The sequence below is a fragment of the Anguilla anguilla genome, chromosome 8, assembly GCF_013347855.1.
Source record: "Anguilla anguilla isolate fAngAng1 chromosome 8, fAngAng1.pri, whole genome shotgun sequence".
Taxonomy (NCBI): Eukaryota; Metazoa; Chordata; class Actinopteri; order Anguilliformes; family Anguillidae; genus Anguilla; species Anguilla anguilla.
This window is the reverse complement of record NC_049208.1, coordinates 34,810,187-34,828,477: the sequence shown is the minus strand read 5'-3', so window position 1 is coordinate 34,828,477 and position 18,291 is coordinate 34,810,187. Positions and strand designations below refer to the sequence as shown.

At 41.5% G+C, this 18,291-nt stretch overlaps 4 gene segments (V, D, J or C); 1 reads left to right on the top strand and 3 right to left on the bottom strand.

The window, feature by feature from the left end:
• Nucleotides 1-11: 11 nt before the first annotated feature.
• LOC118234196 lies at nt 12-583 on the bottom strand. The segment is given in 2 exon segments: nt 12-352; nt 520-583. Coding segments are annotated over 2 exon segments (393 nt in total).
• Nucleotides 584-2,789: 2,206 nt separating this feature from the next.
• LOC118233534 lies at nt 2,790-3,359 on the bottom strand. The segment is given in 2 exon segments: nt 2,790-3,097; nt 3,283-3,359. Coding segments are annotated over 2 exon segments (360 nt in total).
• A 1,382-nt stretch (nt 3,360-4,741) lies between these two features.
• On the top strand, nt 4,742-18,110 carry LOC118233540. The segment is given in 2 exon segments: nt 4,742-4,787; nt 17,525-18,110. Coding segments are annotated over 2 exon segments (351 nt in total).
• LOC118233506 lies at nt 12,657-13,605 on the bottom strand. The segment is given in 2 exon segments: nt 12,657-13,235; nt 13,411-13,605. Coding segments are annotated over 2 exon segments (384 nt in total).
• Nucleotides 18,111-18,291: the final 181 nt, after the last annotated feature.

The following is an 18,291-nucleotide window of genomic DNA, read 5'->3' as shown; positions in this document are numbered from 1 at the left end:
ACGGCTCTGTATCACTGTGTGAACACATCACCACTGTGGTAACTCTGACAGTAATAATCTCCTGCATCTTCAGTCTGGACTCCAGTGATTTTCAGTGTAAACTGAGTCCCAGATCCACTCCCACTGAAACGATCAGGAATCCCAGTCTGGCGATATGTGGCACCAAAAATCAGAGTTTTAGGAGCCTGGCCAGGTTTCTGCAGGTACCAGTAGAGACAGGGACCGAAGTCATCTTCGGAAATTATGCAGTCACCCACACTCTGACTAGCTGTACAGCTGATAGAGACAGTGTCTCCCTGCTGAACAGACCGAGCTGCTGGATCTTGAGTCAGCACTATATCTGCCATTGATCCTGAAAAACAAAACATGGAAATTGATGCGAGAGCACATTAATATTGTCCAACAATGCAATATTCTGGAAAATTTGTCAATAATGCCAATATTTATAAAAACAGTTGTGTTGTGAAAATGGTGAACTATATGCAAAATCCCAAGTTAAAATGCATCAATCTTTCTCACCTTGTACAAAAAGTCCCAACATCACCAGCAGTAGAACGACTGACATCATCATAATGCTGCCTGTGTCAGTGTCTGTGAAAGGACTGGACAGTCACTGATCGGTCCTGGGGGTCTTAAAGTGTGTGGAGCAGTGAAGCAGGACAGGTATGCAAAGCCCCTTCCTCTATACAAATCCTGTCACACACAGTTAGAGGAGCTCTGATATGTGAACAGCAGTGGGTCTGTAGAGGGCTGGGACACGTACACTATTCACTGCTATTTTTATCCAGACAGCATATTTATAGTATGTGTTAAGTGAATTACTTTTTAAAAATTAGATTGCACTTTTATAGATCCATAATTTGTCATGGGTGACAGCATATTGACTAATATTCCAGAAAATGTGTATTTAATAAATATCTGTGTTGTTTGTTTTGATAGACGTTTCAGTATCAGAAATAAGAAATTCCGCTGCATCTTACATGCGCAGGAAATGATTCAAATGTGGTATATCCTTGTGAAAAGATTGTGTACTAAAACACTGTTATAGTGAGCTTTTCCTCTTGTCATGAGCAGGTCCTTCCTTCATATTTAACACTATAGTTCTCAGATGATTATAATAAGATTCTTTGTTTTATCAGAGGGAACACTGTGCAAACTGTAGAAGGGAACTCTACTTCACTCTCCACTGCTATGATCTCCAGTGCAGCAGTGGAACGCCAATTATTGTTTTTCGCTGATATATTTTTCTTTCTTTTTTTGTCTGAGATTATATTTATTGAGTCATGCCTTCCATCTTCCATGCCCATTTTATCAATGTCATCCATCACTTTGTGAGAGCACAGAGAAACTGCATCTCCCATAATGCACATTCTCCCAGGATCCACTTGTTTTCCCCCACTGCAGATCACTCACTTACATGAACAGCGGGAGAGTATAAGATCCTTTTCAGCGTATATAGACGGACTACCCTGTTGTGTGGCTGCTTCAAACTGCACTGGTTCGATCTAAATGTAATACCAGCCTGGGTTTTTTTTTTCACAAAACAGGATTACTGAGTTCGCTGGGTAACTGTGCTGAGTAAAACTCGGAACAGCTGTTTATACTTCAGTCCATGTTCCACATTTTGGATGGTTCTGGGTTTTACTCAGTGCACTTATCCAGCTAACTCAGTAATCCTGCTTTATGAAACAGGGCCCTGCAGTTTCCTCTCCCTCATTATACTGCAGTGCTTTTATATCAGGAGCAAAACAGCACTCTCTGTCTCCGCCCTGTGGCCACACATTGTAACGGCAGCTTGTGCCATGTATAGATGCTCAACCCATAGTGGTGTCACCTACAGCCATAGAATGCTGATTACTTGAAAATTTGGAAGGGAGCACAGGGTCAATCATGCATTACTTATTAAAATTTGGCCAAAATTATACTTAAATGAGTCTTCAGTAAGCATGAAAAGTCCTCCTATTGTAAATCACGGCGATACTTATGAACAATGCTTTTGCTCACACCTACTGTACATCAATGCAAATGAATGAGCGAGATTTCCTATGATGTATCAGTTTAATCACAACCAAGCGTGAAAGTGAAGACAGTGCTGAAGATGGAGCTGAGTTTGGAGTTTGGGAAAGAGCAGGAGGAACACTGCTGGGGGTGTGAGAGCCACTCTCATCACTGAATGCCCTGTAGCCGGTAGCTCATCGGTATTCGGTATTAATTTCCAAAGATGCTGTGCAACTACAGGACATGAATTATCCTAGAATGTTTCTGGGTCTCATCATCAAAATTAAGGGAACATTGACCAGTGTCCAAAAAATCTATTTCGATCCTTAATTATAATTTACCCCTGGAAAAACCTCAAATACGTACAAACTTTACATTCAAGATATTTCACTTGTGTGTGTTGAGTCCCACCTCTCGTCCAGGAAATGTCATTGAATTGCAATTCACCACTCCAGTCTTTTGTTAAATCGGTGCATCTTTTCCTTGTGTTTACAAAGTGCTGATATCTCAAGTGTATAAGTGCCAGTATCTCAAGTGCATTCATTCAATGAAAAGCTAATATAATTAAAACGGATCTTAAAAGGAAGATTTTGGGTGAGCTTACATTTGGAGAACTTGTATTAAATATTAAAAAATGAGCGTTATTAATGCACAAAACAGCTCAGAATTTGAGCAGGGCCCCTCAGTGTCACAGATCAATGCCTCCCCCCTCAGCACCTGCAGTAGGTCCCAGCTGCAGCAGTGCAGTCTCTGTGCAGTCTGACTGAGGGAGGTTTTTGTTCGGCTCTGTATCACTGTGTCGGCGAGCTATATCCCTGCTGACAGTAATAATCTCCTGGATCTTCAGCCTGGACTCCAGTGATTTTCAGTGTAAACTGAGTCCCAGATCCACTCCCACTGAAACGATCAGGAATCCCAGACTGGCGAGTAGTGGCACTATAGATCAGAAGTTTAGGAGCCTGACCAGGTTTCTGCTGGTACCAGTGGAGGTAGCTGCTGGAAACACTCTGACTGGTTGTACAGCTGATAGAGACAGTGACTCCCAGCTGAACTGACTGAGCTGCTGGAGACTGAGTCAGAACTATATCTGCCATTGATTCTGAAAAACAAAACATTGAAATGGATGTCAATACATGTTACTATTCAAACAATTTGCTGAAATCTGTTTATTTGGACTAGGCTATAATGTCAACTTTTGTGAAATCATTTATTTTGTGAAAAGTGAACAATGATAATGTGATCTATAACCAATATCTGAAATTAATGTGGATCTATCATTCTCACCCTGTACAAGGAGTCCCAGCGTTACCAGCAGTAGAAAGTTTGACATCATCATAATGCTGCCTGTGTCAGTGTCTGTGAAAGGACTGGACAGTCACTGATCAGTACTGAGGGCCTTAAAGAGTGTGGAGCAGTGAGGCAGGACAGGTATGCAAAGCCCCTTCCTCTATACAAATCCTGTCACACACAGTTAGAGGAGCTCTGATGTGTGAACAGCAGTTGGTCTGTAGAGGGCTGGGACACTTGCACTATTCACTGATGTTTTTACCCAGTCAAGTATTTGAAAGTAAATATTACTGATTCTGACTGCATGATTATTGATGTGTAACCAGTGAAGACTGGCTGAATTTGAGGTATAATTGAAAATATATGGTTGATAAATGTAGATATTGTGTGCACTGATGACAGGTTCATTACAAGAGATCAAACAGTCAGGGACATCAGTCAGACACAGTGAATTATTCATTTGCTGTATATCTATACAGAATCAATGAAAAGTGAAATACTGTATTGCAATGAATGTTTCCTGATTTCCAGACACGTGCTCTATTCACTGCTGTTTTTATCTCTCGTGAGGCAGGGATTGGATGCCCCGCCCAGCTTCCATCTCTCTCTCTCTCTCTCTCTCTCTCTCTCCTGTCACCTCTCCTGATCCCCCGTGTGTGCAGGACCATGGACAGCAGCCGCTGGCCAGAGTGGATCTGCCCAGTCAAGGCCCTGGAGCTACAGCAACTATCCAACACCTGGGAGCAGCCTGTCTTCCAGGAGCGGCTCCAGCTGCAGCACATAGAGGCTCCCCACCGCCAGATAAAAGATCCACTGCCCAGATCCTGGGGACTTCACTCTGGGACTGCTTCACTAGTGCTGCGTGATCGTCCCCACAGATGCTGACCCAAGCCTGTGTCTCCCAGCTGAGAACACACAGAGTCAAGGAATACACAGAGGTCTTATTGTTTACTTTACCGGACTGGGATCTCTCAGTGACACAGGATTGAAACTTCCACTTTCACATCAGTCTTATTATCCCTGGTATAGAACTGGCACTGATCAAGACAAAACTCTAAATTAAGTTAAAGTGGCCATTGTATAAAGAATATTTTCTGTTTAAGTTCAAACTGTTCAAAATGAGGTCTGAGTAAGACGAAAAAAAATACAAATTAAAAAAGGATGAATGAATACCTGTATGGCTGTCCATGGCACTGAATTCCTCTGGGATTCGACGATAGCAGGAAACAATGACGCTTTTCAAAGAGGAGGTGAACAGCGCTCCTCTGCTCATCTCGCGCTACTACACCTGTCACCGTCACATCATTTTTCATTTCACCTGAATCGAAGAGCATTTGTCACAGAATGTATTTTGAAACATATTTAATATTGATGACTCGCACACCATAACGACTTGCGTTGATAAGCTTTCCGAACATCATCTTCATTGTCGTTCCACGATTCTCCAGCAGGGGACTTCCTAAGGCTACACATGTCTGACGGATCAACAGTGTGCACAACAGGCAGGTTTTTGTGCAGCCATTTAATCAGACTGAATCACTGTGGTGGACTTTCGGTGGCGGGACCAAACTGGAAGTCGGCAGTAAGTGGCTATACAAACAAGGCTTTTCAACATTTTCCGCAGAAATATTAGAAGATTCTATCTGTTTTAATACATTCGTTTTACATTACGTTTCTGCGGGTTGTTTGCATTTTACATTCCACATTCTATTTTCTGCCGGCTGAATCAGTCGTTGAGCTAGAAATAAAATAAAAGATATGCATGTGAAAAGCTCAAAAGAGTACTATACATTTGCGTCGGATACATACAAATCCAAGTACATGCAACACATTCTTTACAAGCGAATCGTTGATACATTTGAAAAGCTGCGTGAAGTCTTGAAGAATGGAAAAGCCAACGGTCGGCTGTGTCTCTAGAGTGAGAGGTTTTTGTACGGCGCGTGAATGAGTCTGTATCACTGTGGTACACTTTTGGTGGCGGCACAAAACTGTCAGTTGGACGTAAGTAATTCTCTTCCACATCCTTCACCTGTCGATGTTGTTGCGTTCCTTTTTTTAATATGCTGCAATTTTCCGACGTTCGATGTCGTGAATCAAAATTGTAATTCTGGAGATGCGTGAATGAAAAACAGAAATGTTAGTCAGATTGTCAAATGATGTCAAATACTTTTTATTCTAGCCCATATTGACTTCAGGCAGTTTGTCTTTATCGTAGGCCTATTGATGTTTAGATGACCGTACTGCAGTAACTTTCTATTTTGCGCTCGAGGTGAACTAAATTAAATTGCATTGGCTCCCTTGCCGTCGGCAGGATCACTCTGTAGGAGAATGTCGTTTTGCAGACCGTGCCATAAATTACAATCTCTTTCTCAGAAATGTGGAATAAAATAGTGTTGTCCACCTAACACTAAATATAAAAAATTTAAATGATTTAATCAGAGTTATTTATTTTTCACACTTTAAAATGAAATTGGATCATAGCCTACTTCATACACCTTGTCGTTTGTGTTGGTTATGAAATCCGATCGTTTTATTCATTCAGATTTAGTTTATTTTCATGTTTATTTGCCATCGCATTATTATATAAAAATTGTTGTTACATTACACACTTATGTTCTTATGTTCTGATGTCATAACATTCTCTAGTCTACGGTATATTATGTTTATATTTTAGATTTTTTTTAAAAAGCGAGGAATTTCCAATGCAATGAAAATATTTACCAAATGGGTCATTCTTTTGAAAACTTAATGTAAAAGTTCTATGAAAATTGTTTCTTGCTGCCGGAGTGCGCGTTCAGTTCATACACGTGAAGGAACACAACGGGAACCTCGTGGTTCATTCTGTAGGTTTTCAGCGTGAATATCATTATGTATCCATTCTTTTGCAAGACGTTCTGCGTATTGTATTGGGTCTATGGTAGGCTACTGAAATAATCGACAGTTCAAGCTGCAAAAGTGGAGTAAATTGAAAGTACTGCACTAGAATAAGTTCTGGTTGTGATGAAGAATTTTATCATTGTTAAGTACTACCGTCACGATCTGATAATTATGGAATGCATGCAGACAGAACCTTTAATAATGTCAATGTACTTTATATTGTAGAATATAAAGTACATGTGAATAAAGTCTTTTCAGACATTCCAAATTAGTTGTAAGTGATAACTTCTGTATGACATTTCACGTCTCAGTCTCATTTCAAGGACAGAATGATTGACACATGGGGGCGTGTCCACTGTCTGACCTCACCACATCTCTGCTCTGTCTCCCAGGTGACACAGTCCCCACCCTCACAGTCCTGCCCCCCTCCAGTGTGGAGGTGAAGCAGGGGAAGGCCACATTGGTGTGTCTGGCCAACAAGGGCTTCCCGTCAGACTGGACTCTGCGCTGGAAAGTGGACGGTACCAGTAGGAGCTCGGGCGTGGCCGGGAGCTCCGGGGTCCTGGGGAAGGACGGCTTGTACAGCTGGAGCAGCTCCCTGACTCTCAGTGCGGACGACTGGATGAAGGCGGGGTCACTGACCTGTGAGGCCACAAAGGGCTCCCAGTCTGCCCCCCCTCAGACACTGAGGAGAGCTGACTGTGCTGAGTAGGGCGGGTGCAGGCCCAGCTCACACACTCTGATCACACTGTGTTTACCCTGCTCTGCTCTCAGCCTCTCTGCTCCTTACTGCTGCACACTGAGCTGGGCCTGTGTGTGAATCCTTCCTCCAGCCTGAGCTGTCACTGCTAATGTCTCACATGTGCTCTGCTTGTGTCCTCAACAAATATGCATACCTGCCTTCTTATTTGTGTTTGTGTGATTTTGGCAATAGCTGTTAGATAAAAATCATTGAAATAATAAAGATTTTTTGAAAAGTTATTGTTTTACTGGCTGTTATTATAAAAATAGACTTTTGTGCTCCTGTTGTTTTTGTGCTAAAACTGTAGTGATTCCATCAACAGGCCAGCCCTCACTCTGATGAAATCACAATTACGTTCTTGCCACTGAAATACTTTTGTAATACTCCCAAGAATTCAAATAAAATAATAAAAATAAAACTTTAAAAATGTGTTAATTGAAAAAGTATATATATTATTTATTGGGTCAGTGGTTTAATAGATTTGTACAGTATATTTTACACAAATATATTGAGAAACCACTAAGAAATATTACATGAGTTTTCTTTTCATGGAAAATACAATTATAATTAATTACTAAATTACTATATACCAATTTATAAGAGACTCAGACTGAGACCAGATGGAGGTTATGAGAGACTGTGTGTGAAATAACTGATCTGGAATCAGTTAAGGAGGGGCAGTCCCAGCTCTGGAGGCCTGCTGAGAGGAGCAGTGATGTGTGAGCGCGCTCAGTGCAGTTCTGTGCAGCAGGATGTGTGCTCTGCTCACACTAACCCCCTGGGGACGGCCCAGACACCTGGCCACAGTGCTGCTCTATTCCCAGATTGAGTCAGTCCCACTGAGGGACAGCAGAACCAGCCTGCCCCGCCCTGCATATGCAAATCTGAGTTTCACCCCCACAGCTTGCAGTTTCTCAGCCCAAAATACCCCAGCACTGAGACAGCTGTTTGAGCATGAGGAGGTAGAGGGCTCATTTCCATAGTTAGCTAAAAATAGGATGTGTGTGTACCTTACGTCTGCCTTAGTGTGAATCTCAGATTAGAGATGTCACATCCGAGGGAACTTCCACCCTTACTTATCTGTGCAGAAAAATAATGTGATACTTAAACTTAACCTTTAAGTATCATAATATAACTAAATGAAAGTGCCTAGAATCATAAATACAGTTTAATCTCAAAATACAATTGTGCATTCAAGTGAGATAATATTTTATAAACGAAGATAAGCAGACAAGCAAAATTATACTTTCATTGTAAATGCATAAATTAATTTTTTTTTTAAATGGGTTCTCTATTCATAAATATTCAGAAAACAACATATTCTTACAAAAATTTGATGATTACAATTACTATTTGCATTTCAAATACTCCAAAGATTAAAAAAAAAAAATTATTTTCTGCATTTTAAAATTGTCACTGGCTTCAATGAGAGTTTTAGCCATTTAGTGTTTCCTTGTGATTTCATGGAGTGAAAAATTTAATTGTATCTGTTCCACTTTTTGAATGTAGAAAAAGAGGTCTCCATAACTATTAAGTTATTGGTTAAAACATTATTTTGGAGTTAAATCATTGAAATAATATTATATTAGTGCTGTTCCATGCAGCAGCAGGTAAGACTACACGCATTTCTTCTCCACTCAGATACTTCTGCTGTCTGGTGCATCAGAGGGGTCTCTTACAGTTGGTGATCTTGACACTTGACGAGTATCTGAGGGGTTTTCTCACTTTTATATATTCCATCCTTAAAATTTCCAAATACGCAATGCTGCATTTATTCAGTAAACACTAACAGGTTTTGGTAATACTAACCCAGTACTGACCCCATGCCTGAAACATAATGGATGCCTGTGCAATTGAATGCATTAAGCTCAAGGGATATCAATTCAAAATGAATGCATTGATATCCGTTGAGTTTAAAATGATCAAATTTAATAATATGGGAGCTTGTTATGGAAGTCTATCCATGCTGTATCATGCAAAGTTGCGTTTAAATTGAATAACTAACGAGAAAATTTGAAACTAAAAAAAAAAAAGATGATGGTGCCAATCAAAGAAATACTGTCGCAGAAAATAATAAATTCTGCGATTCAGTGCATCGTGGCTGAGATGTCACCAGGATCCCATCTGAACAGAAACAACTTTAATTACATAAACTCTGAAGTATGTATTTAACTCAAAATACCCTTCAGACAGCAGTTAATTTGAAATCCCACTCATTCCTCCTCTAGGAGAAAGTACACATCCTCAGCTTAGGGTGAACTCCAGGTGATCATTGCTTCTTGTGAGCTGATATACGACGTGTTTCCTGTGATGCTGTGGTACAGTAGTGTGTGTGGTTCAGCAGCAGCTCTGCTATGGGTTCTGTGCATGACACAGAGTAGCTCCTCTTCAGTACAGAGAGGCATAAATTTAGGGCAGAAGCTCATTGTCGCCCCCTACTGGTCCACTGGCAATATGTCCCAGATCAGTGCCTCCCCCCTCAGCACCTGCAGTAGGTCCCAGCTGCAGCAGTGCAGTCTGACTGAGGGAGGTTTTTGTACGGCTCTCTATCACTGTGTGTACGGAGTGCTCCAGCCCTGCTGACAGTAATAATCTCCTGCATCTTCAGCCTGGACTCCAGTGATTTTCAGTGTACACTGAGTCCCAGATCCACTCCCACTGAAACGATCAGGAATCCCAGACTGGCGAGTTGTGGCAGCATAAATCAGAAGTTTAGGAGCCTGACCAGGTTTCTGCTGGTACCAGTGGAGGTAGTTGCCACTGTAAACGCTCTGACTGGCTGTACAGCTGATAGAGACAGTGTCTCCCAGCTGAACAGATTGAGCTGCTGGATCCTGAGTCAGAACTATATCTGCCATTGATCCTGAAAAAGAACAAAATGGAAATGGATGTCAGTGCAGATAAATATTTTCAATTTATGCACAATTCTTTTGTGAATTTGACTACACAAAATGCCAATTGTTGTAAAAACATTTGTGTTGTGAAAAAGTAAACAAAGAAGAAGAACACTTTAAAATCTCAAGGTAAAATGGATCTGTCTTTCTCACCTTGTACAAGGACTCCCAGCATCACCAGCAGAAAACAGTTTAACATCATCATATTGCTGCCTGTGTCAGTGTCTGTGAAAGGACTGGACAGTCACTGATCAGTACTGGGGGGTCTTAAAGTGTGTAGAGCAGTGAGGCAGGACAGGTATGCAAAGCCCCTTCCTCTATACAAATCCTGTCACACACAGTTAGAGGAGCTCTGATGTGTGAACAGCTGTGGGTCTGTAGAGGGCTGAGACATGTGCACTCTTCACTTCTTTTTTGCCCAGTAAAACATTCAAACATCACCTTTACTATTTCTGACATTGTATCACGTGTGACTGGTGAAGACTGGCTCAGATCTCTACACTGTCAAGCAGTCAGAGAATTGAATTCAAAGTACTGCTAATTGTCTATAAATCTTGGACCAAAATACATATCAGACCTCCTCTCACCTTACATTCCAGCTACACCCCTAAGGTCAGCTGGGTCCAGTCTATTAAACACTCCAAGAGTGAAAACAAAACACGGTGAAGCAGCTTTTAGTCACTCTGCCTCGTGCATCTGGAATAAACTCCCTGAAGAATTCAAACAGGCCCAAACACTAAATATATTCATAACTAGGCTTAAAAACTTCATGTTCTGCAGTATCTATGACTAATTAAGTTTTATTTATTTGTACTTATTTATCTATTCTTATTACTCTATTTATCTTTTTTTAAATTATTAATTATGTATTTTTATGCACTGTGTAAAGCACTTTCAATTGCCATTGTTATATGAATTGTGCTATATAAATAGACCTGCCTTGCCTTGCCTTGCCTTGCCTTGAATATGAGGTATGATTGTTAAATTTGTGTTTAATATATTCACATGTTGTATGCTCTGATTGCAGGTTCATTACACGGAGTTCAGAAAGTCAAGGACATCAGTCAGGTACAGGGAATTATTCATTTACAGTCTATGCTATTTTATCCAGACAAGATATTTATTGCATGCATGAAGTGAATTATTTCTGAAATGAGATTGCACTTTTATAGATCCATAATTGGTCACGGGTGACAGCATATTGACTAATATTCCAGAAAATGTGTATTTAATGAATGTCTGTGTTGTTTGTTCTGATAGACGTTTCAGTATCAGAAATAATAAATTCAGTGACATCATACATGCACAGGAAATGATTCAAATGTCCTTCTGGAAATAATGTGAATTAAAACACTGTTAGAATGACCTTTTCCTTTTGTCATTATGAGCAGGTCCTTCCTTCATATTTAACACTGTAGTTTTCAGATGATTATAATGAGATTCTTTATGTTATCAGAGGGATTACTGTGCTAACTGTAGAAGGGAACTCTCTACTTCACTCTCTACTGCTATGTTCTCCAGTGTAGCAGTGGAACGTCCATTATTGTTTCATCACTGATTTATTTTTTTAATTTGCTTTTTATGTGAGATCATATTTATGGAGTCATGCCTTCCATCTTCCATGCCCATTGTTTCAATGTCCTCCATCACTTTGTGAGAGCACAGAGAAACTGCATCTCCCATAATGCACATTCTCCCAGGAACCACTTGCTTTCCCCCACTGCAGATCACTTACTTAGATGTACAGGGGAAGTATACATCCTGTTCAGCTAATATAGACAGACTACTGTATTGTGGGGCTGCTTTAGACTGCACCGGTTAGGTCTAAATGTAATACCAGCCTGCGGGGGTTTTCACAAAGCAGGGTTACTGAGTTCGCTGGGTAACTGTGCTGAGTAAAACCCGGAACAGCTCTTTTTACTTCAGACCATGTGCCATATTTTGGATGGTTCTGGGTTTTACTCAGTGCACTTATCCAGCTAACTCAGTAATCCTGCTTTATGAAACAGGGCCCTGTAGTTTCCGCTCACTCATTATACTGTAGTTCTTTTACATCAGGAGTAAAACAGCACTCTCTGTTTCCTCCCTGTGGTCACGCAGTGTAATGGCAGCTTGTGCCATGCATAGAAGCTCAACTCATAGTGGTGTCCTCTACAGCCATAGAATGCTGATTACTTGAAAATTTGGAAGGGAGCACAGGGTCAATCCTGCATTACTTATTCAAATTTGGCCAAAATTATACTTAAATGAGTCTTCAGTAAACATGAAAATTCCACCTATTGTAAATCATGACGATACTTTTGAACAATGCTTTTGCTCACACCAACATCCATGCAAATGAATGAGCGAGATTTCCTATGATGTATCAGTTTTTCACAACCGAGGGTGAAAGTGAAGACAGTGCAGAAGATGGAGCTGAGTTTGGAGTTTGGGAAAGAGCAGGAGGAACACTGCTGGGGGGTGTGAGAGCCACTCTCATCACTGAATGCCCTGTAGCCGGTAGCTCATTGGTATTCCGTATTAATTTCCAAAGATGCTGTGCAACTACAGGACATGAATTATCCTAGAATGTTTCTGGGTCTCATCATCAAAATTAAGGGAACATTGACCAGTGTCCAAAAAATCTGTTTAGATCCTTAATTATAATTTACCCCTGGAAAAACCTCAAATACATACAAACTTTATATTCAAGATATTTCACTTGTGTGTGTTGAGTCCCACCTCTGGTCCAGTAAATGTAATCGAAATGCAATTCACCACTCCAGTCTTTTGTTAAATCTGTGCATCTTTTCCTTGTATTTACAAAGTACTGATATCTCAAGTGTATAAGTGCCAGTATCTCAAGTGTAGTCCTTCAATGAAAGGTTAATGCTTATTTAATAAAAATTGATCTTAAGAGGAAGGTTTTGGATGTGCTCACATTAACATTTAGAGAAATGGTAATAATATTAGAATATGTGAATTATTATTGCACAAAATTTGAGCAGTGTCCCTCAGTGTCACAGATCAATGCCTCCCCCCTCAGCACCTGCAGTAGGTCCCAGCTGCAGCAGTGCAGTCTCTGTGCAGTCTGACTGAAGGAGGTTTTTGTACGGCTCTGTATCACTGTGTGAATATAACTTTACTGTTGATGTAGTGGTAACTCTGACAGTAATAATCTCCTGCATCTTCAGCCTGGACTCCAGTGATTTTCAGTGTGAACTGAGTCCCAGATCCACTCCCACTGAAACGATCAGGAATCCCAGACTGGCGACTTGTGGCAAGATAAATCAGAAGTTTAGGAGCCTGACCAGGTTTCTGCAGGTACCAGCTGAGTCTGTCACCACTGCTGTCAGTGTAAACGCTCTGACTGGCTGTACAGCTGATAGAAACAGTGTCTCCCAGCTGAATAGACTGAGCTGATGGATCCTGAGTCAGAACTACATCTGCCATTGATTCTGAAAAACAAATGGCAATGGATGTCAATGCACATTATTATATTACAATCAGCAGAATTCTGGTAACTTAGACTATAATGGCAACTTGTGTCAAAACAGTTGTTTTGTGAAAAGAAAAAACAAAAATGTGAACTATATCTAAAACCTCAAGTTAAAATAGTTCTGTCTTTCTCACCTTGTACAAGGAGTCCCAGCATCACCAGCAGTAAAAAGACCAACATCATTATAGCGCTGCCTTTGTCAGTGTCTGTGAAAGGACTGGACAGTCACTGATCAGTACTGGGGGTCTTAAAGTGTGTAGAGCAGTGAAGCAGGACAGATATGCAAAGCCTCTTCCTCTATACAAATCCTGTCACATACAGTTAGAGGAGCTCTGATGTGTGAACAGCAGTTGGTCTATAGAGGGCTGGGACACGTGCACTACTCACTGTTGTTTTCATCCAGACAGCATATTTATAGTATGCATTAAGTGAATTACTTTTTTTAAATTAGATTGCACTTTTATAGATCCATAATATGTCACGGGTGACAGCATACTGACTAATATGCCAAATGTGTATTTAATAAATATCTGTGTTGTTTGTTCTGATAGATGTTTCAGTATCAGAAATAAAAAATTCTGTGACATCATGCATGCACAGGAAAAGATTCAAATGTCGTATATCCTTGTGAAAAGAATGTGTACTAAAACACTGTTATAGTGAGCTTTTCCTCTTGTCATTATGAGCCGGTCCTTCCTCATATTTAACACTGTAGTTTTCAGATGATTACAATGAGATTCTTTATTTTGTCAGAGGGATTACATTACAGGCATTTGGCAGACGCTCTTATCCAGAGCGACATACAACAAAGTGTATAACCATAACCAGGAACAAGTATGACGAAACCCCTAGAGAGAAGTACCGGTCCAAGTGCAGGGAACAACCGCATAGTTCAACTTGGACCCTGATGGTTAAACTGATTAACACTAACAACGAGAAAGGCAACAACGCAATCTATGGAAAAAAAAATACAAGTAGTCGTTAAGACAGTTAATGCACCTAAGTCACCTACGAAACAGCTGCCTAGTTACAACCCTAAGCTTAGTCATTTACAGGGGGGGAAGGGAGGGATGGGGAGAGGTGCAGCCTAAAGAGGTGAGTCTTCAGTCGTCGTTTGAAATGGGTCAGTGTCTCAGCTGTTCTGACCTCCACAGGGAGGTCATTCCACCATCGTGGGGCCAGAACAGACAGGAGACGTGTTCTGGAAGTGCAGGTGCGAAGAGGGGGAGGTGCTAGGCGTCCTGAGGTAGCAGAATGGAGGGATCTGGCTGGCATGTAGGGTTTGAATATCTTGTGGAGGTATGCTGGGGCTGATCCCTTGACTGCCTGGTATGCTAGGACCAATGTTTTAAATTTGATGCGAGCTATAACAGGCAGCCAGTGGAGGGTAGTGAGCAGGGGAGTTACGTGGGAGTGTCTGGGGAGGTTGAAGACCAGACGAGCCGCAGCATTCTGAATGAGTTGCAGGGGTCTGGTGGCAGATGCCGGTAGTCCAGCCAGAAGAGAGTTGCAGTAGTCCAGGCAGGATAGAACCATTGCTTGGACCAGGAGCTGGGATGAGTAGGTGGTGAGAAAGGGGCGGATTCTGCGGATGTTGTACAGGAAAAATCTGCATGCCCGGCTTACTGCTGCGATGTTCTTGGAGAGGGACAGCCTGTTGTCCATCACCACTCCGAGATTTTTTGCGCAAGGTGATGATGTCACTATGGTGTCCCCTAGGGAGATGGAAAAGTCGAGGAGGGGAGAGGATAGAGCAGGAATAAAGATTAGCTCCGTCTTTCCCGGGTTGAGCTTCAGGTGGTGATTGTCCATCCAGCTTTGAATGTCCCTCAGGCAAGCGGAGATGCGGGCAGGGACCTGTGTGTCCGATGGGGAGAAGGAGAGAAAGAGTTGCGTGTCGTCGGCATAGGAGTGATAGGACAAGCCATGGGCAGATATCACAGGGCCAAGGGATCTGGTGTACACTTTTACTGGATTACTGTGCTAACTGTAGAAGGGAACTCTCTACTTCACTCTCTACTGCTATGATCTCCAGTGCAGCAGTGGAACGTCTATTATTATTTCATCATTTATTTATTTATTTATTTTTCTATCTGAGGTCATATTTATTGAGTCATGCCTTCCACCTTCCATGCGCAGTTTATCAATGTCCTCCATCACTTTGTGAAAGCACAGAGAAACTGCATCTCCCATAATGCACATTCTCCCAGTAACCACTTGCTTTCCCCCACTGCAGATCACTTACTTACATGTACAGGGGGAGAGAACATCCTGTGCAGCTTATATAGTCAGACTACTCCATTGTGGGTCTGCTTCACACTGCACTGGTTAGGTCTAAGTGTAATACCAGCCTGGGTTTTTTCACAAAGCAGGGTTACTGAGTTAGCTGGGTAACTGTGCTGAGTATAACCCAGAACAGCTCTTTTTACTTCAGACCATGTGCCATATGTTGGATGGTTCTGGGTTTTACTCAGTGCACTTATCCAGCTAACTCAGTAATCCTGCTTTATGAAACAGGGCCCTGTAGTTTCCTCTCCCTCATTATACTGTAGTACTTTTATATCAGAAGCAAAACAGCACTCTCTGTCTCCGCCCTGTGGTCACACAGTGTAATGGCAGCTTGTGCCATGTATGGAGGTTCAACCCATAGTGGTGTGCTCTACAGCCATAGAATGCTGATTACTTGAAATTTTGGAAGGAATCACAAGGTCAATCCTGCATTACTTATTCAAATTTGGCCAAAATTATACATAAATGAGTCTTCAGTAAGCATGAAAATTCCTCCTATTGTAAATCATGACGATACTTATGAACAATGCTTTTGCTCACGCCTACATCCATGCAAATGAATGAGCGAGATTTCCTATGTTCTATGATGTATCAGTTTTATCACAACCAAGGGTGAAAGTGAAGTCAGTGCAGAAGATGGAGCTGAGTTTGGAGTTTGGGAAAGAGCAGGAGGAACACTGCTGGGGGGTGTGAGAGCCACTCTCATCACTGAATGCCCTGTAGCCGGTAGCTCATTGGTATTCGGTATTAATTTCCAAAGATGCTGTGCAACTACAGGACATGAATTATCCTAGAATGTTTCTGGGTCTCATCATCAAAATTAAGGGAACATTGACCAATGTCCAAAAAATCTATTTAGATCCTTAATTATAATTTACCCCTGGAAAAACCTCAAATACGTACAAACTTTACATTCAAGATATTTCACTTGTTTGTGTTGAGTCGCATCTCTGATACAGTAAACGTAATTGAATTGCAATTCACAACTCCAGTTTTTTGTTAAATCGGTGCATCTTTTCCTTGTGTTTACAAAGTGCTGATATCTCAAGTGTATAAGTGCCAGTATCTCAAGTGTATTCATTCAATGAAAGGTTTATGCTAATATAATTCAAACGGATCTTAAAAGGAAGGTTTAGGATGTGCTCACATTTGGAGAAATTGTATTAAATATTAAAAAATGAGCGTTATTAATGCACAAAACAGCTCAGAATTTGAGCAGAGCCCTTCAGTGTCACAGATCAATGCCTCCCCCCTCAGCTTTGTCATACACTTTGTCTTTTCTGTAGGTTATGAAATCGGATCGTTTTATTCATTCAGATTTTGTTTATTTTAATGCTTATTTGCGATCGCATTATTATCTAAAAAATTTTGTTACATTACAGACTTATGTTCGTATGTTCTGATGTCATAACATTCTCTAGTCTACGGTATATTATGTTTATATATTTGATTTTTTTTTTTTAAATGCGCGTTCAGTTCATACACGTGAAGGAACACAACGGGAACCTCGTGGTTCATTCTGTAGGTTTTCAGCGTGAATATCATTATGCATCCATTCTTTTGCAAGACGCTGTGTATTGTATTGGGTCTATGGTGGGCTACTGAAATAATCGACAGTTCAAGCTGCAAAAGTGGAGTAAATTGAAAGTACTGCACTAGAATCAGTTCTGGTTGTGATGAAGAATTTTATCATTGTTAAGTACTACCGTCACGATCTGATAATTATGGAATGCATGCAGACAGAACCTTTAATAATGCCAATGTACTTTATATTGTAGAATATAAAGCAAATGCAAATAAAGTCTTTTCAGACATTCCAAATTAGTTGTAAGTGATAACTTCTGTATGACATTTCACATCACAGTCTCATTTTAAGGACAGGATGATTGACACATGGGGGGGGGGGGGGGGGGGGGGGTGTCCACTGTCTGACCACACTGTCTCTGCCGTGTCTCCCAGGTGACACAGTCCCCGCCCTCACAGTCCTGCCCCCCTCCAGTGTGGAGGTGAAGCAGGGGAAGGCCACACTGGTGTGTCTGGCAAACAAGGGCTTCCCGTCAGACTGGACTCTGCGCTGGAAAGTGGACGGTACCAGTAGGAGCTCGGGCGTGGCCGGGAGCGCCGGGGTCCTGGGGAAGGATGGCCTGTACAGCTGGAGCAGCTCCCTGACTCTCAGTGCGGACGACTGGATGAAGGCGGGGTCACTGACCTGTGAGGCCACAAAGGGCTCCCAGGCTGCCCCCCCTCAGACACTGAGGAGAGCTGACTGTGCTGAGTAGGGCGGGTGCAGGCCCAGCTCACACACTCTGATCACACTGTGTTTACCCTGCTCTGCTCTCAGCCTCTCTGCTCCTTGCTGCTGCACACTGAGCTGGGCCTGTGTGTGAATCCTTCCTCCAGCCTGAGCTGTCACTGCTAATGTCTCATACGTGCTCTGCTTGTGTCCTCACAAATATGCATATCTGCCTTCTTATTTGTGTTTGTGTGATTTTGGCAAGAGCTGTTAGATAAAAATCATTGAAATAATAAAGATTCTTTGAAAAGTTATTGTTTGACTGGCTGTTATTATAAAAAATAGACTGTGCTAGTGGTGTTTTTGTGCAATATCTGTAGTGATTCCAGCAAGAGACCAGCCCTCACTCTGATAAAATCACAATAACATTCTTGCCACTGAAAATATGTTTGCAATAATCCTAAGAATTCAAATAAGATAATAATAAAAATAC